At 39.9% G+C, this 21,681-nt stretch overlaps 1 protein-coding gene across 13 annotated transcripts in view; it reads left to right on the top strand.

The window, feature by feature from the left end:
- ZNF207 (zinc finger protein 207) overlaps positions 1 to 21,681 on the top strand; it is a 57,779-nt gene that overhangs the window by 1,174 nt on the left and 34,924 nt on the right. For 3 of the 13 annotated variants that reach the window (XR_002005990.3, XR_010133617.1, XM_055388522.2), the window contains exons 2-12: positions 522 to 648; positions 7,190 to 7,328; positions 9,266 to 9,433; positions 9,560 to 9,635; positions 10,136 to 10,183; positions 11,605 to 11,675; positions 14,004 to 14,161; positions 15,346 to 15,438; positions 16,432 to 16,674; positions 17,964 to 18,123; positions 18,268 to 18,451. Coding sequence is in view for 11 of the 13 variants with exons in the window: in XM_055388522.2 (XP_055244497.1) it covers positions 522 to 648; positions 7,190 to 7,328; positions 9,266 to 9,433; positions 9,560 to 9,635; positions 10,136 to 10,183; positions 11,605 to 11,675; positions 14,004 to 14,161; positions 15,346 to 15,438; positions 16,432 to 16,674; positions 17,964 to 18,123; positions 18,268 to 18,428 (1,444 nt within the window). In the remaining 2 variants the exon portion in view is untranslated. Of the gene's footprint in view, positions 1 to 474; positions 649 to 7,189; positions 7,329 to 9,265; positions 9,434 to 9,559; positions 9,636 to 10,135; positions 10,184 to 11,604; positions 11,676 to 14,003; positions 14,162 to 15,345; positions 15,439 to 16,431; positions 16,675 to 17,963; positions 18,124 to 18,267; positions 19,011 to 21,681 lie in introns of those variants that run through there. The other 10 variants (XM_019027030.3, XM_063705837.1, XM_055388525.2 and 7 more) reach the window with 10 other exon arrangements.

Below are 21,681 nucleotides of genomic sequence, written 5' to 3'. Positions count from 1 at the left end.
CATAAATTCATACGGAATTGGAAACAACTTTATGGATTGTTCATTCGAAATTATGTGATTATTGTTCACCATATAGTTACTCTTAGATTAAATATTGCTAAATTCCTAATCCAGTTATTGCTATCGTCTTCATATCTAGTGAAGTAATTGTCTTGACAGAACCTTGGGGATTTCTTAACTGAACTCTTTCCTGTCCTCAGTGTGCATTTGTAAATGTTGAAATATTTATAACAAAAGTTTCACCGACATCTCTGTTAAACATAGGAATTTGACAAAGTATATTGCTGATTACTGAGATGTGTTTTTTGGGGTGGTGAAGAGAGCTGGGCTTCTAGGAAATTGAAAATACTGAAATAACATGGCAAGTGTAGTCCCTAATTGTGTAATAAATATAAAAAGCAGAGTTTCTATACAGTACCATTTTGGTTTTAGCTGCTCCGATATTGTAATGTTATCCATATGTTTTTATTATAGGCAGTGTCATCATTAGGCTGTCTTTGTGCCTTAACAGTATTGATCAGGTATTGTAATAGAGATTTTGATGATGAGAAGATCCTTATTCAGCACCAAAAAGCAAAGCATTTTAAATGCCATATATGTCACAAGAAATTGTATACAGGACCTGGCTTAGCTATTCATTGCATGCAGGTAAGGATTTTTCTTCTGTATTTATTGTCCGCTTGTGATTTGGAAACAACTTGAAAGAATAATCTTTTTTATTTTTTTGAGTTTCGGTCTTGTCGCCCAAGCTGGAGTGCAATGGTGCAATCTCGGCCCACTGCAACCTCTGCCTCTCGGGTTCGAGCTATTCTTCTGCCTCAGCCTCCCGAGTAGTTGGGACTACAGGCAGCCACCACCATGCCCGGCTAATTTTTTGTATTTTTAGTAGAGACTGGGGTTTCACCATGTTGGCCAGGCTGGTCTCGAACTCCTGACCTCAGGTGATCCACCCACCTGGGCCTCCCAGAGTGCTGGGATTACAGGCGTGAGCCACCGTGCCTGGCCGAAAGAATAATCATTTATTTCTCTGACAACTGTAGTTTTGTTTTTTTTGTTCACTTACTTAATGCAAAAGATAAGACAGCCAATCAGCATTAAAATAAATAAATAAATAAATTTGTTCGATAGCCATCAAGACAATAAACAAAACTGGCTTTTTATGTTTAAAGGGGGTTTGTATTTGTATTTAGTTTGATAGTACCTTACTAGTTTAGATTGGTAACATATCAAAATCACAAAATATTTCCTGAGTATTTGGAGCAGAGAACAAGGATCAGCGATTTAGATTTTGTAGGTGGTCTGGCCTTAAGAATTAATACTTAATTAGCAGTCATCACTCACTGCCATTGAAGGATTTGTTATTATCTGTAGCTTGGGGCTAGGCTAATTTCAGCAATTTATTTATTGGACTTCTTTTGGAATGGCAGCATTGTACTTTTTGCTTTTGTTTTTAAGAGATGGCCTTGCTCTGTGGCCCAGGCTGGATTGCAGTGACATGGTTATGGCTCACTGCAGCCTCATATTCCTGGGTTCTAGCCGTCTTCCTGCCTCGTTCTCCCAAAGCCCTGGGATTATGGGCATGAGCCATTGTGCCAGCCCAGAATTGTATTTCATTTAATAATTTCTAGGTTTCGGCGGGGCGCGGTGGCTCACGCCTGTAATCCCAGCGCTTTGGGAGGCCAAGGTGGGCGGATCACAAGGTCAGGAGTTCAAGACAGCCTGACCAACATGGTGAAACCCCGTCTCTACTAAAGATACAAAAATTAGCCGGGTGTGGTGGCATGCGCCTGTAATCCTGGCTACTGGGGAGGCTGAGGCAAGAGAATCATTTGAACCCTGGAGGCAGAGGTTGCAGTGAGCTGAGATCATGCCACTGCATTCCAGCCTGGGCAACAGGGTGAGACTCTGTCTCAATAATAATAATAATAACAATAATTTCTAGGTTTTTAAAGTTCTTTTAATAGCGAGAGCATTGTAATTTATATTTTTTAAGATCTAGTAAGTACCTTCATGTCTCATTGAACATTATTCTACTCTTGTTTAGTCCTAGAGCTGTCTGAATTTTTGCTAAATTAGACCTTAGAGAAATATGAGATGAGCAAATACCAAATCATTGGAAACTACTATTGGTGGGAGGTAGGGAGACGTGATTTCTCCAGGTTTAAAGATAAATTTATATAGATCCTTTTCACTCCAGATACTTTAACAACAATTTAATACTCATTTTAAAATGTTGACCAGATGTGGTGGCTCACGCCTGTAATCCCAGCACTTTGGGAGGCCGAGGCTGGTGGATCACCTGAGGTCAGGGTTTCAAGACCAGCCTGACCAACATGGTGAAACCCCATCTCTAGTAAAAATACCAAAAATTAGCTGGGCGTGGTGGCGGGCACATGTAGTCCTGGCTACGGGTGGCGGGGTGGGGGGGGGGCGAGGCGGGTGCTGAGACAGGAGAATCACTTGAACCCGGGAGGCAGAGGTTGCAGTGAGCTGAGTTTGTGCCACTGTGCTCCAGCCTGGGTGACAGAGATTCTGTCTCCAAAAAAAAAAAATTGTTAGAGAACCTACTACATGTTAGACCCACAGCTGTTCACTGTTGCAGCCATTAGTTACATGTGGCTATCTAAATGCTCAGTTTCTCTGTCAAGTAGCTAACTTATATTGGGTAATGTGGATAAGAACATTTTGTTTTGATTGATTGACAGGGTCTCATTCTGTTGTCCAGGCTGGAGTGCAGATCATAGCTCACTGCAACTTTGAACTCCCTTACTCAAATGATCCTTCCACCTTAGCCTCCTGAGTACCTGGGACAACAATTGTGTACCACCATACCTGGCTATTTTTAAAATTTTATTTCTGTAGAGACAGGGTCTCACTATGTTGCACAGGCTGGTCGCCCAACTCCCAGGATCAATCGATTCTCCCACTCGGCCTCCGAAAGTGCTGGAATTACAGTTGTGAGCCACTGAGCCCGGCCATTTTCTTTAATTCTGAATGAAATAGGGGTTTAAGTAGAGATGTATGCTCTTGTCACTTTTTTTTTTTGGAAACGGAGTTTTGCTCTGTCTTGTGCTCACTGCAGCCTCCGCCTCCTGGGCTTAAGTGATTCTTGTGCATCAGCCTTCCAAATAGCTAGGATTACAGGCGTGCACCACCGTGCCTGCCTGAGTTGTATTTTTAGTAGAGATGGGGCTTCACCACGTTGGCCAGGGTGGTCTTGAACTCCTGGCCTCAAGTGATCCCATCTACTTTGGCCTCCCAAAGTGCTGGGATTACAGGCATAAGTCACTGCAGCTGGCCTCTGTTAGACTTTTTTTTTTTTTTTTCTTGAGACGGAGTCTCTTTCGTCCAGGTTGGAGTGCAGTGGGCGCGATCTCGGCTCACTGCAGCCTCTGCGCTCCGGGTTCAAGCAATTCTCCTGCCTCAGCTTCTCGAGTAGCTGGGATTACAGACGCCTGCCATTGTGCCTGGCTAATTGTTTTGTATTTTAGTAGAGATGGGGTTTCACCATCTTGGCCAGGCTGGTCTTGAACTCCTGACCTCCTGATCCACCTTCCTTGGCCTCCCAAAGTGCTGGGATTACAGGCGTGAGCCACTGCGCCCAGCCTGTAAGACTTTTTAAAAGGATTTTTCTGGCTGCAGGGTTGAAAGTAAAGTGCAGAGTACAGTGAGACCAGTTTAGAAGACTTGGAATATTCCAGACAAGAGGAGATGGTGACAGAGACCAGAGTTTGATAGGTTAGATATGGGGTATAAGAAAAAGTGAGGAGTTAAGGGTGGTCTCAAGATGTTGATCTCAAGATGGTCTGGCTAGGTGCGGTGGCTCACACCTGTAATCATCACTTTGGTAGGCCGAGATGGACTAATCACTTGATCCTAATAGTTCGAGACTAGCCTGGGCAATATAATGAGACCCTGTCTCTACAAAAAATGCAAAGTTGGGCATGGCGGCACGTGCCTGTGTCCCAGCTACTCAGGAGGCTGAGGCAGGAGGATCGCTTGAGCTGGGGAGGACGAGACTGCAGTGAGCCGTGATAGCACTACTCAGCTCCAACTTGGGCTACAAGAGTGAAACCCTGTCTCAAAAATGTTTATTTTGAGCATATGACGAGATGTGAAAAGCTACAGGGATAATAGGCTTAAGAATGAGAATAAGGGAGTCCTGTGTTAATTTTGAGTGTAGGTATGTTTGAGGTCTATTAAATATCCAGATGAAAAGGTTACCGAAGCAGTTTGATGTACAAGTCAGGAGTTCATAGAAATTAAAACAGGAGATAGAAATTTGGAAGCATACAATGTAAGGGTGGCTAGTTTAAGCCGCGCTACCAGATGTCCTTTGTAAGGACTATAGTGTGGTTGGAAATTAGGTGCTCTCTGCTCTGGGCCACTTCCAACATTTGAAGGTCAGGAGATTAAAAGGAATCGTCTAAGGAGATGAAAGGTAGGAAAACCAAGAGTAGTGCACTGGAAGTCAATGATGTGTTTCAAGGAGTGAGTTATTTAACTGAGTCAAATGCTGGTTCGGTAAGAGTACTGAAACTGGGTTAATAAGGTCATTGGTGACTTGACAAAGAGCGATTGCCAAGAGTGGTGAGGGTGAAGTGTGATTACGGTGCTTTGAAGAGACAGGGAGAGGAAGCGAAGGCACTCTTAGGGAGTTGCACTTTATGAAGAGCAGAGAGGTGGAGTGGAAGCTTCAAGGTTAGTTGAGAAACTTAGTAACATTATTAATTGTCTGAGTGCCTTTAGTCCTATTTTCACAGCAACCTGTGAGATAGACCTGGCAGTTAAATCATACCAATTTTATAGATGATAAACCCTAAGACATTATTAGTAAGTTAGGTGGTTCCCTGCAGTTTCTCATCAATGCTTGCTCCTGTCTTTTCAACCAAGACCCTATGACTTTGCTTGGCAGGGTCCCAAGAAATCTAATTCTGGCTGTACCATAATAGATACACCTTTAAATTAATTGTTGCCCTTCTCAAAAATGTAGTGAAAATTAGTGTGTATGTGAATGTAATTGTTTATAGAATGCCTGTTGCATCATCTCTTTATTAAGAATAGCAAAATATTCCAAAAAACCTTAGGAAACGGCAATTAAGTCACTCGTTAAGCCGCTTTATCCATAAATATTTTAATTGCAATATAAGGAATAGCTTTTAACAATCAGATATTAAGATAATTTCTGAGTTTGACTTGCATGCCCCAGTTTCAAATCTTTAAGTGAGATACATTGCTAAAAAGAAAATACTTAGCTTTTTGTAGTTACTTTTCTGTTCGTACATGAAAATATCTTAGGAGGAAAGAAAAAATGAGTATCATTTGGGCAAATATATCTAAGTCATTAGCCTAAATGAGTGCTTCTCAAACTTGAGCATGCATTAGCATTTCTAGAAAGGCTTGATAGTCTAGGCAAAATACTTTGACATCTACTTCAGCAAAACGGCTTGCTGAAGAAACCAAGACTGGCAGGGATATTACATTATTGGCAAAAGTTACCCAGATCTGAAGATTAGAAACGCTTATGTAGCAAAACAATATGATGAAAAAAAATCCCAGATTTTCAGTGTGTTGCAATAAACATGTTGAAGTGCCTCAGGGCTGGGCATGGTGGCTCACCTCTGTAACCCAGCACTTTTAGGACACTGAGGTGGGTGGATCCCTTGAGTTCAGGAGTTTGAGACCAGCCTGGGGAACATAACAAAACTACCTTGCCACAGAAAATACAAAAATTAGCCAGGCATGGCGGCACGCACCTGTAGTCCCAGTTACTTGGGAGGCTGAGGTGGGAGGGTGGCTTGAGCTTGGGAGGCAGAGGTTGCAGTGAACTGAGATAATGGCACTGTACTCCTGCTTGGATGGCAGAGTGAGACCCTGTCTTAAAAAAAAAAAAAAAAAAGTAAAATGCCTCACGTAACTCATTAGTTACAGGTGATACTGATTGCAAATGTAACTTTAATAGTTTGTAACCAGAGGCTTGTCTCAACATCTATACTTAGAAAATTTGCTATTGTAATCATTATTATTATTATTTTATTTTTTTTTGGGGGGGGACAGAATCTCGCTCTCTTGCCCAGGCTAGAGTGCCATGGCACAGTCTCGTCTCACTGTAACCTCTACCTCCCATGTTCAAGCGATTCTTCTGCCTCAGCCTCCTGAGTAGCTGGGATTACAGGCACATGCCACCATGCCAGGCTAATTTTTGTATTTTTAGTAGAGATGGGGTTTCACCATGTTGGTGAGGCTGGTCTCGAACTCTTGACCTCGTGATCCGCCCGCCTCGGCCTCCCAAAGTGCTGGGATTACAGGCGTGAGCCGCCCCACCTGACTTTTTATTTTTTATTAATTTTTTTTGGAGACAGTCTCTCAGTATCTGCCCAGGCTGGAGTGCTCACTGCAACCTCTGCCTCCCATGTTCAAGTGATTCTCATGCCTCAGCCTGTCGAGTGACTGGGATTATGGGTGTGCACCACCACACCCTGCTAATTTTTTTTTTTTTTTTTTTTTTGAGGGACTCTCCCTCTCGCGCAGGCTGGATTGCAGTGGTGTGACCTCTGCTCACTTCAAGTGATTCTGCCTCCTCAGCCTCCCGAGTAGCTGGGATTACAGGCAGACCCCACCACACCCGACTAATTTTTTGTATTTTTAGTTGGGACAGGGTTTTGCCACGTTGGCCAGGCTGGTCTCAAACTCCTGACCTCAGGTGATCCACCTGTCTTGGCCTCCCAAGTGCTGGGATTACAGATGTGAGCCACCTCGCCTGGCTATATTCTAATTCTTAATATGAGGCTGTTTCATAATCTTTACTTAATTCACACTTGAAACATCCCTGATTTGGATAGGACTACTAGTTACTGCTAATAATTGAAGTAATCAAGATTATATGGTAAACTTGAAAGAATGTTTATTGAATGCTTACTGTGTGTTAGACATCTCGCCAAGTGTTTTTTATATACAGTATTTAATCCTAAAAACAACTCTAGAAGTTAGCTATTATATAGGTGAAGTAAACTGAGGCTTAGAAGTCCACTGACATGCTTAATGTCACAGAGCTAGTGAATGACAAAACTGGGAATTGGCTCTACATGGCCTCACTATAGAACGTTTATTCTTTATACTAAGCAGTCTTTGATTAACTTGGAATTATTCTTAAAAAAGACTTTTATCTAATGGAAATTGTTGTTGTTAGGTACATAAAGAAACAATAGATGCCGTACCAAATGCAATACCTGGAAGAACAGACATAGAGTTGGAAATATATGGTATGGAAGGTATTCCAGAAAAAGACATGGATGAAAGACGACGACTTCTTGAACAGAAAACACAAGGTAAATATTGGGATAAGTTTTATTTTATTTATTTATTTTTATTTATTTATTTTTTGAGACAGAGGCCTACTCTGTCCAGCCGAGGCTGGAGTACAGCGGTGTGATCTGGGCTCTCTGCATCTTCTGCCTCTGGGGTTTAAGTGATTGTTGGTTTGTTTTTTTCTTTTTTGAGGTGGAGTCTTGCTCTGTTGCCAGGCTGGAGTGCAGTAGCATGATCTCGGCTCATTGCACTGCAACCTCTGCTTCCCAGGTTCAAGCGATTCTCTTGCCTCGGCCTCCTGAGTAGCTGGCACTACAGGCATGCACTACCACGCCCGGCTAGTTTTTGTGTTTTTAGTAGATATGGGGTTTTACCGTGTTGGTCAGGCTGGTCTCGAACTCCAGACCCTAAGTGGTGATTTGCCCACTTTTGCCTCACAAAGTGCTGGGATTACAGGCGCAAGCCACCACACCCAGCTGATTTTTGTTTGTTTTTGTTTCTGTTTTGAGATGGAGTCTCACTCTGTTGCCCAGGCTGGAGTGCAGAGGTGCGATCTCGGCTCACCACAACCTCCGCTTCCCAGGTTCAAGCGATTCTCCTGCCTCAGCCTTTGGAGTAGCTGGGATTAGAGGTGTGTGCCACCACACCTGGCTAATTTTTGTGTTTTTAGTAGAGACAGGGTTTCACCATGTTGGTCAGGCTGGTCTTGAACTCCTGACCTCGTGATCTGCCCGCCTCGGCCTCCCAAAGTGCTGGGATTACAGATGTGAGTCACCACACCTGGCCTAGTTTTTATATTTTTTAGTAGAAACGGGGTTTCACCATGTTGGTCAGGCTGGTCTCAAACTCCTGACCTCAAGCAATCTACCTGCCGAGGCCTCCCTAAGTGCTGGGATTACAGGTGTGAGCCACCATCTCTCTCCCCTTGTGATAATATTCTTTTTTCAGCCTCACTTAAGCCCAGAGTTAGTATTTTCAATTATAAATTTAATGGTAGGGTAGTTGCAGTGGCTCACACCTGTAATCCCAGCACTATGGGCAGGCAGTGCAGGAAGATTGCTTGAGCCCAGAAATTGGGAGACCAACCTAGGAGAGAATGACACCCTGTCTTTACAAAAAAAATACAAAAATTAGCCGGGTGGGGTGGCACATGCCTATAGTCTCAGCTGAGGTGGGAGGATCTCTTGAGCCCGAGGGGTTGAGGCTTCAGTAAGCTGTGAATTCTCCAGTCTGGGCAACAGAGTGAGATCTAGATAAATCGATTGATTGATCACTTGATAGATAGATAAAATTGAATGGTAGATGATAGATTTATTTGGAATTTAAAATTTGAGCTCTGTTTTTGAAGACATACTTGATTTGTATATATGCAGTACCATTTGGATCATTCCATTTTCTTATATTATTATTCATAATTGAATTCCAAATAGAATTAGCAAGTGTTAAGGCATATGAAAATGAAAGACTTCTATAATTTCAGTGCTTTAGGTAGCTGAGGCCGTAGGATCACTTGAGGCCAAAAGTTCAAGACCTCACCTTTACCCCCCCAAAAAAAAAAAAAAAAAGCCCAGTGTGGTGGTATGTGTCTGCAGTCCCAGCTACTTGGGAGACTGAGGCGGGAGGATCGCTTCAGCCCAGGAGTTTGAGAGTGCAGTGAGCCGCAGTCGTGCCACTGCTGTCCAGCCTGCGTCACAGAGCAAGACCTTACTAAAAATTTAAAAGAAAAACCACTGATTTAGGATAATCATTTTACCTTTTATAGGACAGGGAAAGAACGTTAATCTTGTTTAATATAGGGTGAAAATACATTTGAAGAACATAGAGCAGTATTAATTGAATTTTTGGGGAAGAAAAATCTCATGAACTAATTTTACCTATATATGTATTTTTAAATATTCAATGTTGTAAATAAACTTTCTTAGTTTTTACTCTATGGAAATAATTTTTTTTTTAACAGAAAGTCAAAAAAAGAAGCAACAAGATGATTCTGATGAATATGATGATGACGACTCTGCAGCCTCAACTTCATTTCAGCCACAGCCTGTTCAACCTCAACAAGGTTATATTCCTCCAATGGCACAGCCAGGACTGCCACCAGTACCAGGAGCACCAGGAATGCCTCCAGGTAGCGCATAGGATTGCTTAAAATCTAACATTTTTAGGACATTATTGATATTGTATCGAAGTATTTCTTTCTTCCCTCTAACTCTTTAATATTTGTTATTATTTTGATTGAAATTCTTGCTTGTAGGCATACCTCCATTAATGCCAGGTGTTCCTCCTCTGATGCCAGGAATGCCACCAGTTATGCCAGGCATGCCACCTGGGTAAGAAAATTCTTCTAATTGCCCTGTAGGCTTGTGCCTAGTAATGATCTTTTTCAATTTGGATGTTATATGAATGAAATATTACTTTCCATTTTTTGCTTCTAGAAGGTATGGGCTCTATATATCTTGTCTAATAAAGGGATCAACCAGTAAATTTAAGGAATATAAATTTGCCTCTGAGTAATAGATTTTTGGGTTTTAGGGCATATGTAAGCAACCATCTACTTCAATTGCATTTACTGTGATTAAAGTAGTTGGTTATTTATAGATTTGCATTTCTGAGATTCAGAATTATCTGTGACACTTTGTAGTTGTGACAAGAAGCAGAGAAACTCTGTAAATGATTTATTTGTCAAAGCATCAAAACTAAAATGAATATGAGGTGCTTGTGCCCATCACTTTTACTTAAATATTGTTGGATGTGAGAGGTATACAATACACTTTCCCACTGTATTTTGAAAATCACAGTTAGATTTTGATTTTGTCATACATTTTCACAGATTGCATCATCAGAGAAAATACACCCAGTCATTTTGCGGTGAAAACATGTAAGCATCTCATTCATAATGTAATTCAGGAGGTATAATCATACTGTCATTTTTTTATGTGTGTGTTTAATGGTATCTATTCAGTTGACTTCAGAAATATTCTAACCTTCCTCACTAAAACTTGCAAGCTAATTAATTAACACAGGTCTCTTAAAGAAGGAAAATAAAACTTCTTCTAGAAAATGGTAATAGACCCATATAAACATACTTCAAATGTGCAGTGATTTTCTCCAAACTATTGAAAGTAATGGGACCTGTTAATAAGGGTTAGTATTTAAGAAAGACTATATTCTATGAAATTACATGCTTTATTATTATAGGATGTAATGGAATTTTCTAATCTATTAATAGAAGTTAATCTTCTGATAAAAATTTTAAATCAAGAACTGAATTTACCCACAAAAATTTAAAAAATTTTAAAGAAAATTGACCAATTTATCATTTTTTAAGTGAATTGGACACTGATATTTGAAGGTGAGCTCTTTTAGGGGAAAAAAATAAGTGGGTTGTGTTTTTCAGTCATGGTTTAGTGTTAGGTAGTTATTGTAAATAGGCCATCTGGTTTTACTTTTGAGTGTCTTCAATTTTGGTGGTAGTATTTCCTTTCTCTAAAAAAAAAAAAATTGTGTGTTTGTGTGTGTGTGTGTGTGTGTGTGTGTGTATGTATGTATTTGACACAGGGTCTCTTACTCTGTCGCCCAGACTACATTGCAGTGGCGCAGTCACAGCTTACTGCAGCCTTGACCTCCTGGGCTCAAGTGATCCTCCCACCTCAGCCCTCTGAGTATGTGGGACTACAGGCGCACACTACTGCACCCAGCTAATGTTTAAAATTTTTGCTTTTTTAAAAAGATATGGCCTCACTTTTTGCCCAGCCTGGTCTTGAACTCCTGGGTTCAAGCAGTCCTTGAGCCTTGGCCTCTCAAAACTTCTGGGATTATAGGCATGAGCTGCTGCACCTAGCCAAATAAAAAATCTCATTTCACAGGGTACATTCATTCAATCTTTTTATTTTCAAAATCCAACACAACTCTGAAATAGAGATTTCTTCTTTTTCTTTAATACTCTGTGTGGATATTTTCCAAGTGGAAAAAGTGGTGAATTTGCTTTCCCATTACACGTATTTTAGATGAGGCCTCTTGTACATATTGAGAGTATATTTGTTCTCAATGACTTTAAATGTTTTGTCAACATTTTTTTTTCTTTTATTGGTAAACCAAAGAGTTTGCTGGGTTTTAGACAGTTTATTTTGATAGGATTGTTACAGTGTGTTGTGTGTTCTTTCAGCTTTGATTCATTTCAATATTAGAGGTCAGATTCAAGTCTTCTATCTAGTGTTGTTTCAGGCTTTAGCCAGAATATTTTTTAATGGTTTATGCTGTTCATTAACTTACTGTTTCTTGAAATTTGCTTTCTAATAGAATGATGCCAATGGGTGGAATGATGCCACCTGGACCAGGAATACCACCTCTGATGCCTGGAATGCCACCAGGTATATGTTGGACAATTTCATTTTAATGTGATGTACAGGCTTTATTTCTAAGTTTTTTTAGATGTCTGTGGGCATTAGTATAATGAAATTTAAAAATTTTTGAAAGTTGCAAGTTCCTGTGAGAAGTGTTATATGGACCCTTTTTTTAAGAATGTATTTTAGTAGATATCTCGGCTCACTGCAACCTCTGCCTCGCAGGTTCAGGCGATTCTTCTGCCTCAGCCTCCTGAGTAGCTGGGATTACAGGCGCCTGCCACCACACCCAGCTAATTTTTGTGTATTTAGTAGAGACGGGGTTTCACCATGTTGACCAGGTTGGTCTTGAACTTCTGACCTCAGGTGATCCACCCACCTTGGCCTCCCAAAGTGCTGGGATTACAGGTGTGAGCCACCACGCCTGGCTGGCCCTTTCTTGAAGTTTGAAATAGATGATAGGTTTCAAAGCAGCCAAAGTGAGTCACAGCCTATGTGCTGAATCTCACGTACTTAGAGCGCTTGTATTTGTTAGGAATGTTTTAGGCAAGTAATAGAGAAATCCAACAAACTTTTTTTTTTTGAGATGGAATCTCGCTCTGTCACCCAGGCTGGAGCATGATCTCGGCTCACTGCAACCTCTGCTTCCGGGGTTCAAGTGATTCTCCTGCCTCAGCCTCCCGAGTAGCTGGGAGTACAGGCACCCACTACCACGCCTGGCTCATTTTTGTATTTTTAGTAGAGACGGGGTTTTGCCATGTTGGCCACCTGGTCTCAAACTCCTGACCTCAGGTTATCCGCCTGCCTTGGCCTCCCGAAGTGCTGGGATTACAGGCGTGAGCCACTGTGCCCGGCCCCAACAAACTGTATTAAATGGTGTAGGCATTCATTGTCTCAGTCAACAAAAAAGTGGTAGATTCAGTGGCTCAGTGATATTTATTAACCCATGCTTTTTTTGACTTTGCTCACCTTAGCTTTTTTTCCTCAGAAATGTCATTTGGTTATAAGACAGCTCAGACAAGAAGGGGTGTCGGTCGTAGCGCACTCTCCATTTTCTTTTCTTCTTCTTTTTTTTTTTGAGACAGGGTGTTGGTCTGATACCCGTGCTGATGTGCCGTGGCACAATCATAGCTCACTGCAGCCACAGCCTCCCAAAGTGCTGGGATTGCAGGTGTGAGTGAGCCTCAGCACCTGGCCTCCTTTTTCTTCTATTTGGAACCAAAATAACTTTCCCAGAAGCTCTTTAGCTCCTTACGTATTATGCTGTGAGGGAACCTGGGAAATTAAGTATATAGAATTTGGCCTATAAAGCAGGAAATACAGCACAAGGAAGGGGATTTGGTTGGCCAGCAAGATGTGCCACACGAGGCTATTAGTTGTTTTTTTTTCTCTTTTTTTTTTGAGATGGAGTTTTGCTCTGTCGCCCAGGCTGGAGAGCAGTGGTGCGATTTCAGCTCACCACAACATCCGCCTCCTGGGTTCAAGCGATTTTCTCCTGCCTCAGCCTCCTGAGTAGCTGGGATTACAGGCGTGTGCCACCCCACCCGACAAATTGTTGTATTTTTAATAGAGATGGGGTTTCACCATGTTGGTCAGGCTGGTCTCGAACTCCTGATCTTGTGATCCATCTGCCTCGGCCTCCCAAAGTGCTGGTATTATAGTCGTGAGCCACTGTGCCCGGCCCTAGCTTGCTTTTTATGTTTGTGTGTTTGCAATCCATAGCATATTTAGAGTACTGAAATGATAGTTGATGTAAATGGACACAGGAAAAATAAAGCATCAACAAACTATGAATAATTGCCAGGCAGTTCCATGTACATTATGTTGTGGTACATATTTAGGTATTTAAAAGAATACAGAATAATAATTGATGTTCATTTGAGAATGTGAAGTCATTAAAAGTTTTGTCATGTTGAGGAAGTTTAAAGTATGTAGTAGTGATGTGTTTAACTTTGGAAAAGTTTTTATTGTTCATGGTATTTGATTCATCAGTTTTTACTGTAATTTGCACTAGGGTTCAGGGAGTATTTAAGTATCTGTCTTGTAGCCGATTGAAATAATTCTTTTATATATTGCAAGAAGTTTGCTAAATCAGTAGGACCAGTAAGCATAATTGCCAAATGTTTTGCCCATGCAGCAGTGTCTAGTGTTATCTTCCACTTTGTAAAATTCTGAAGCAGTACAAAGGAAGGGAAAATTTAAGGTAAGAATGTTTCATGGGGCAAATGCCTAAGTTCCTTGGATTTAGTCGAGTCATTGAGCAGTTAATTGTTAATAACTTTGTAGTATAGAAGCGTTTTTTTCTACACTAAATTTTTCAGTGACTCAATTTCCCCAAACATTTCTTCTCTGCAGGTATGCCCCCACCTGTTCCACGTCCTGGAATTCCTCCAATGACTCAAGCACAGGCTGTTTCAGCACCAGGTATTCTTAATAGACCACCTGCACCAACAGCAACTGTACCTGCCCCACAGCCTCCAGTTACTAAGCCTCTTTTCCCCAGTGCTGGACAGGTAAGGTGAAAATCCTGAAAAGGAGTGCACTTATATTTAAAGATAAAGTACAGTTGTTTACAGAAGTCTTCGAAATTTTCATAGGTCAATTTTTTTTGTTTATAATATTTTTAATATTATTTATTAAATATACTAAAAGGTGGCTTATCCTCTTCCATATTTACACACTGATTTCCTCTACCCATAAAAGGTTGAATGGAGCCAAAGTTAGTATGTTACTTTTTCATAGCTGTGAACCCTATTTATTCTTAGTTTTTTTTGTTTTTTTTTTAAGCTAATGAAAGTTTAATATCTGGAGCGTTTAGAAGTTTTCCTTTACTGACTAAGCTGTGAATGGAAGGACACCAGAGTCAAAGATTAGCATTCTTAAGACGGTAGCAAATCATTTGTCAGGCTCTGCCTCTAGTACAGAACAGTGATGAGCTACAATGCCGCACTAGTGCTAAAATGGCATAATTTAATGGCTTCTGACCTAGGCACCCTAGTATTTCTTACTGGTCTTTTTTCAAAGCTTTTAAAAGTTTTTTTCCAGAGCATAAGTGAAAGATGCTTCTGTTCTATATGGTGTATACACATGATGGTTAACACCTTTGCTTTTTTTCCTAGTTTCATTGAGAATTAAGCAGATTCAGATTTAATTTATTCAGAATTTAGATCGGGATGTATGTTTATTCATTTTCTTTTTTAGATTATCCCTTAGATTTTTTTAAATTTTTTTTTCTGTTTGTGAGTGCTAAATTAAAAGCATTTTCTTTAAGTGCCTTTTGTTAAGCACATTAACCTAGCTTTTATGGTGGGTGGGAATTTTATGTATTGAGAGATGTAAAACTTTTGGCAAAAATCTTTTGTAGAGAATCATTGATACAGAATTGGATTGAAGTGTCAGTATTTGTACATCGTTATTCTCAGTTTCAGGTATCATTCTTGAAATAATGCAGAACAGTAGTTTTAGAAAAGAAACTAGTTAACTAGGTTTTATTGGTATAGAATTAAAATTTTGAGGCTCATACTTTAATTTTGTTTATTGTAAATGCATTAACTGCCTGCCTTTTAAAATAAGTGACATTTGATTGCATTAAATTTTGCATTTACAAATATGCAATCTACTAAAAAGTCTACCACATGGCTTATTTTGACCCATTTGTTTGGAGACTTTTCATTGTTTCCTTTCTTTTATGCTACAGATGGGGACACCTGTCACAAGCTCAAGTACAGCTTCATCCAATTCAGAAAGTCTGTCTGCATCTTCTAAAGCTCTGTTTCCTAGCACAGCACAAGTACGCAGGAAGTTGCAGTTTAAAATTGTTAAAATGGCTTTATAACTTAACCCTTTGGACCCTACTTAGAAAATGAATATTTTTCCAAAAATATACTGTGTTTACTTTTTTAAAGCAAAATTAATGCTATATAAGTCAAATGGTATTTAAAAATTTGAATTCATACTAAACAAAACTACCCCGAACTCCTGTGGTTCTAAAGGGTTAAAAGCATGTAAGCAGTAAATGCATTATAGTGGCCAATGGTTAGCCTGATGCATGATTAAGCTATTTTGATTTAATGCTGTTTAATGCATCACATTTAATGTAAGAAAATTTAATACTGCTTTGGTTCTAAAGTTGGCCTAGTCTACATGTTTTAGATGTGTGGTATTATGAAAAGTAACACATTTGTTACTGATAACTTGCTACTTTAAAAGATCCTGCTAAATTAACCCTTTTGTCCATGATAATTATCCAGCCATTGTTAATTTGGAGGGGATTTTATATATATATATATAAATAAAGAATACTACTAAAGGATGTATTTTTATTGTGTCACCATTTACACTGTTCATGTTATAGTTAGTAACTGGAGTTTAAACTCATATTCTGTAGTTTTTTTTTAGCTGTTTGATAGATTAATAACTAATTAATAGAACATTAAAAATAGAACACATGCTATTCTAAGATACTGTATTTCAGCAATCTGGAATAAATACAAAGCATTGTAAATTTAATTTTTGGTGAGGAGGTAGAAGACATCTAACAAGTTAAATATACAGTCTTATTTCCACTGCTGTGTTGTGGGTGTGACTTTAACCCAGCATCTTTTGATATTTTTATGGGTTATCTTGAATTTTGTGGAATGTTTATCACATGTTAACTTTGTATTAATTTCATTTAAAGTTTGGTCCTTTATTTAATGTTGATGCCTTGTTTTAAGTTAAACTGTTGTAGATATAGTTAATTTAAGGTTTTGAAGTTTCGTTGATGAAGTATTGTATTTTACAGGCTCAGGCAGCTGTCCAAGGACCTGTTGGTACAGATTTCAAACCCTTAAATAGTACCCCTGCAACAACTACAGAACCCCCAAAGCCTACATTCCCTGCTTATACACAGTCTACAGCTTCAACAACTAGTACAACAAATAGTACTGCAGCTAAACCAGCGGCTTCAATAACAAGTAAGCCTGCTACACTTACAACAACTAGTGCAACCAGTAAGTTGATCCATCCAGATGAGGATATATCCCTGGTAAGTTGCTTTTAGTTTTCTACGAGCAGCACTTGATTTAAAGCCATTATAGCAGTTCGTCCCTTTAAAATAAGTGTTCATTTGTACTCAGATGGTCTGTGATCTGGTTTAATGCTCACTAAGTGGTTTTTGCCATTCTGATTCTTAAGAAATCATAAAATACTTAAAGTGGGCGGATATTGCATGTTTTGGTCTTAGATGGTTTCTCTCCCCTTCCTCCAGACTGTTTCTAAAAGAAGACAGTAAGTCAGGTTCTTAACTCTCTTAAAAATCATTTTAGTTAAACATAAGTTTGCATATGTTAACTGAATAAACGTTAAGTGTGAAGTAGAATCTGCAGATCCCTTAAGTCCCATATAAATGAATTAATTTTGATATAAAGTTAATGTTTAGAATGTTGATAATGGCCAGGTGTGGTGGCTCACGCCTATAATTCCAGCACTTTGGGAGGCCAAGACAGGCAGATCACTTGATCAGGAGTTCAAGACCAGCCTGGCCAACATGGTGAAACCTCATCCATAACAAAAATTAGCAGTGTGTAGTGGCGGGCAGCTGTAATCCCAGCTACTCGGGAGGCTGAGGCGGGATCATCAGTTGAACTTGGGAGGCGGAGGTTGTGTTGAGCCAAGATTGCACCACTGCACTCCAGCCTGGGCAACAGAGCAAGACTCCATCTCAAAAAAAAAGAAAAAAAAAGAAAAAAATGGAATGTTGGCCGGGCGCGCAGTGGCTCACACCGGTAATCCCAGCACTTTGGGAGGCCGAGGTGGGTGGATCACCTGAGGGTCGGGAGTTCGAGACCAGCCTGACCAACATGGAGAAACCCCATCTCTACTAAAAATACAGAATTAGCGGGGCGTGGCGGTGCATGCCCGTAATCCCAGCTACTCCGGAGGCTGAGGCAGGAGAATTTCTTGAACCCGGGAGGCGGAGGTTGCGGTGAGCTGAGACCAGGCCATTGCACTCCAGCCTGGGCAATGAGTGAAACTCCGTCTCAAAAAAAAAAAAAGAATGTTAATAACAATACTTCATTAGATAGTTTCTTGTTGAAGCAATTTGTAATTCCCGGAAAGTTGTTAGCCATGCTTCAAGTTTACAAATAGGTGAAGTTTTAAGGTATCTAGAGTTTAAGTAGTTGGATTGGTTTGTCTGGCAAAAGTAAATAGTTGGGATGTAAGGGTAAATTTTTGAAAATTACTCTTAACGTTGTAAGATTTTAGATGCATGCCTTTAAGCTTGATGAGCCTCTGCATTCGAGTATTTAGCCTTGCGCTTATTTTTATTCCCAGGAAGAGAGAAGGGCACAGTTACCTAAGTATCAACGTAATCTTCCTCGGCCAGGACAGGCCCCCATCGGTAATCCACCAGTTGGACCAATTGGAGGTATGATGCCACCACAGCCAGGCATCCCACAGCAACAAGGAATGAGACCCCCAATGCCACCTCATGGTATTCCTCTTTTTATGTTTTTCATATTTAGTGGATTTTCTAAGTTCACGCATAAAATATTAAATTTATCTGCAGCATACGTTGCATTTAAAAGTACAGTGCGTTAACAATCTTTTTTTTGTGTTTGAAATTCTTGTTTTTTAGGTCAGTATGGTGGTCATCATCAAGGCATGCCAGGATACCTTCCTGGTGCTATGCCCCCGTATGGGCAGGGACCGCCAATGGTGCCCCCTTACCAGGGTGGGCCTCCTCGACCTCCGATGGGAATGAGACCTCCTGTAATGTCGCAAGGTGGCCGTTACTGATCTTACTTCATCCAGTCTAATAGGTTTGGAGATTAAACCTTTTCTCAACTTGTGCTGTTTATATAGCCAAGCTTCCGTCAATAAGGCTTCATTGTGACTTTAACAAACATTATCTTCCCACATACCAGGAACTATTGGACATTTATTTTACATGGGAAAAATTATTTGGAATAATAAAGCAGGAACTTTTCCTGAAGTTGCAATTTATACTGTATGGCTTCTTTTTCATGTTTCATCTAGGTTTTTAGAAGTGAAGTATAGTAAATTTGGTTCGTTAAATTGTGAAGGCGCTGGAATTACATGAACATACCACCCTAGTAAAGGCAAGTTCTGTAAGCTTACATTGCTATTTGTAAAGTTTGCCTTCACAGCATTTCAGATGCTGTTGGACTTCATGTCCCCAACCTAGCTTGGTGAGGGCTGTAACTGTTTCCAAGTACTTGTACATTGGAAGTCTGAATGTGTAACAATATTTAATGTATTTAGAGTTCCTCATGTTGCAGGGTTTAAGAAATCTGACCCACCAAGGTCATGTGACTTTTCTGTACTGTTAAACTTCATTGTAATAAAATGAGAGAAAAATTTATGCCTTTTTATTCATAACCCAGCTGTGGACCACTGCCTGAAAGGTTTGTACAGATGCATGCCACAGTAGATGTCCACATAATAAAATTCATAGTTACCAATGCAGTTTTGATATATCATTGGATTCTGTCTTTGAGTTGTAGGTTATTTCTTAGCTGCATGTTTTAAACTGAATTTGCATAGTTGTATGTTAATGTTTCAGTTAAGAGAAAAACTTAAGATACATGAGTCATTACATAATGGGTATGAAATCTTTATAATCACCGTTCCACCCTCTATGGTGTCAGTACACATCACGTGTCATAGATACTTAAAATGTAAATGTTAACACTTTTCCTTCCTGCTGAGATGTTTAGAGCCTAGTGCCAGACCCATTCATTTCCTTTTGATTATTTTTGAGACTCAGTACTGCATGGACCTCAGAAGCTTTTCAGGTGCAAACTTCTAGAAGCTTAGGTGCATGCAGTAATAGCTTCTTGTGCTGTTAATGGGTTGTTATATATTATTCTAAGTGTAATGCTGAGAATCTAAATGTGTCTCTGTTGGGATGGTTAACAGATGAATTGGCAATTTTTATTATGTTCCTGGAAGATTACATTATTCATTTGAGTACCTTCTGTTATTAAGCCTAGGTAGCCTTACTGTGCAACTTTTTATTTATCCTTGGAAATTTTGAATGTCGTGTTCTTACAGAGAGCTTTTCTGTAGAGATGACTGCTATTCAATATTTTGTGTTGCAACCTCTTAAAATAATAGCTCTTGTTGACCTTTTTGGGATCTGTTTTTCTGATCTTTTGCAGGGTAGTTTTATGATTTTTTAGGCATCAAGTAACCTATGCAAAGTATTAATATAATGAACTCAAGTTGAGTTTTTCTCATTATAAAGTTAAGACTTCTAAGAAAATGGTAACATTTCTTTATAACTTTCCTGTGAAGGTATAGATAAAAGACATGAAATCTGAAGTTGTATGGAAAAAAGGGCTTTAACTTTGAAGGAAAATATATTGAAAAGTGATTTAGCCATCACAAAAGAGTTTGTATTTATGTGACAGATAAAAGTCATACCTTTAAGCAAAACATTGCAAGTATTATAAAGCTGAATGCTATTTTAACTCACATTGGCTGGGTGCAGTGGCTCACGCCTGTAATCCCAGCCCTCTGGAAGGCTGAGATGGGAGGATTGCTTGAGTCCAGGAGTTTGAGACCAGCCTGGCCAACATGGCAAAACCCCATCTGTACAAAACATTTAAAAATTAACCAGGCGCGTTAGTGTGTGTCTGTGGTCCCAGCTGCTCAAGAGGCTGAGGAAGGAGGTTCTTCCTCCTTCCGAGGCTGCGGTGAGCTATGTTCACTCCAGCCTGGGCAACAGAGCGAGACTCTGTCAAAAAATAAATTAAAATATCTGATTATTTGGCTTCAATGATTTTGGCTCCTGTGCTTGTGGTACCATAGTGGTACAAAAATTTTCATAGTTTGAAAATAAAACATACGTATTTTGCCAGTAATGTATTGCTTTCTGCCAGCAGCCAAGTCCCAAACCACTTTCCCCTCTGAACCTCTGCTTACCTAAATGGTTTCAAAATTAATACATGCTGCTTTGATTTGGCAGCACACTTAATATACTGCTGAAGGAAAACTTGTGTTGAAAGTCTTTAAGATAAAAATGGTGTGATAGGCCGGGCGCAGTGGCTCACGCCTGTAATCCCAGCACTTTGGGAGGCCCAGGCGGGCGGATCATGAGGTCAGGAGATGGAGACCATCCTGGCTAACACGGTGAAACCCCGTCTCTACTAAAAATACAAAAAATTAGCTGGGCGTAGTTGGCGGACGCCTGTAGTCCCAGCTACTCTGGAGACTGAGGCAGGAGAATGGCGTGAACCCGGGAGGCATAGCTTGCAGTGAGCGGAGATCGCACCACTGCACTCTAGCCTGGACGACAGATCGAGACTCCGTCTCAAAAAAAAAAAAAAATGCTGTGATTAAATTTAGAATAATTAAGTAAGGGGTGCTCTCCCAAATTCTCAGGAATTTCATGTATACGGTTATTGACAAACTGCAATAGAGTTAGACCTGTTTCAGAAATTATGTGAAGCTTTATTTGCATTTTATGCAAAGAAGGTTGGTACTTTGTAGCAAGGTTTTTTGCTCTCTGTATAGGTCTGATGGGCAAAAATGGAACTTTCAAATATGGGATAGAATTCTAATTAAAAATTAATTGAAAGTGTTAGGCATTGGCACATAAAACTTAAGCTCATGAGTTCCTGAGTTTGTAGCTATAGGCTCAGAGGTGGTGTACCCATTTAATATATTTGAAGTGTAATTTTTGCATGCATCCAAACGTAATTAAGCTTCTAGAAAATACCTTTTATCTAAATGCTTCTGGGGTCCATAGTGTGGTTGAATTATGAGTGGAGCAAATTATATTCATATAATTAACTCTGACTCAACCTTCCTTAAGTAGTTGATGAAGTTGAGTCAAAGTGGATGCCAACTGCCAACAGAAGACAACTTTTGGGACTTGATAATTCAGGCAGGCATTGTGATTGTCATAATTAAGGAAGCTGTAAGGTTAGTAGGGCTGGCAGCTTTGGCTCTACCTTACATCCACCCCTTTTAGAAAAACAAGAAAACATTTTGTCTGGCACTAGTTTCTGTTGTATAAGTTTTC

Source organism: Gorilla gorilla, chromosome 4 (genome assembly GCF_029281585.2).
Source record: "Gorilla gorilla gorilla isolate KB3781 chromosome 4, NHGRI_mGorGor1-v2.1_pri, whole genome shotgun sequence".
NCBI lineage: Eukaryota > Metazoa > Chordata > Mammalia > Primates > Hominidae > Gorilla > Gorilla gorilla.
The sequence above is the reverse complement of the archived record's forward strand: the minus strand, read 5'-3'. Positions and strand labels throughout refer to the sequence as shown.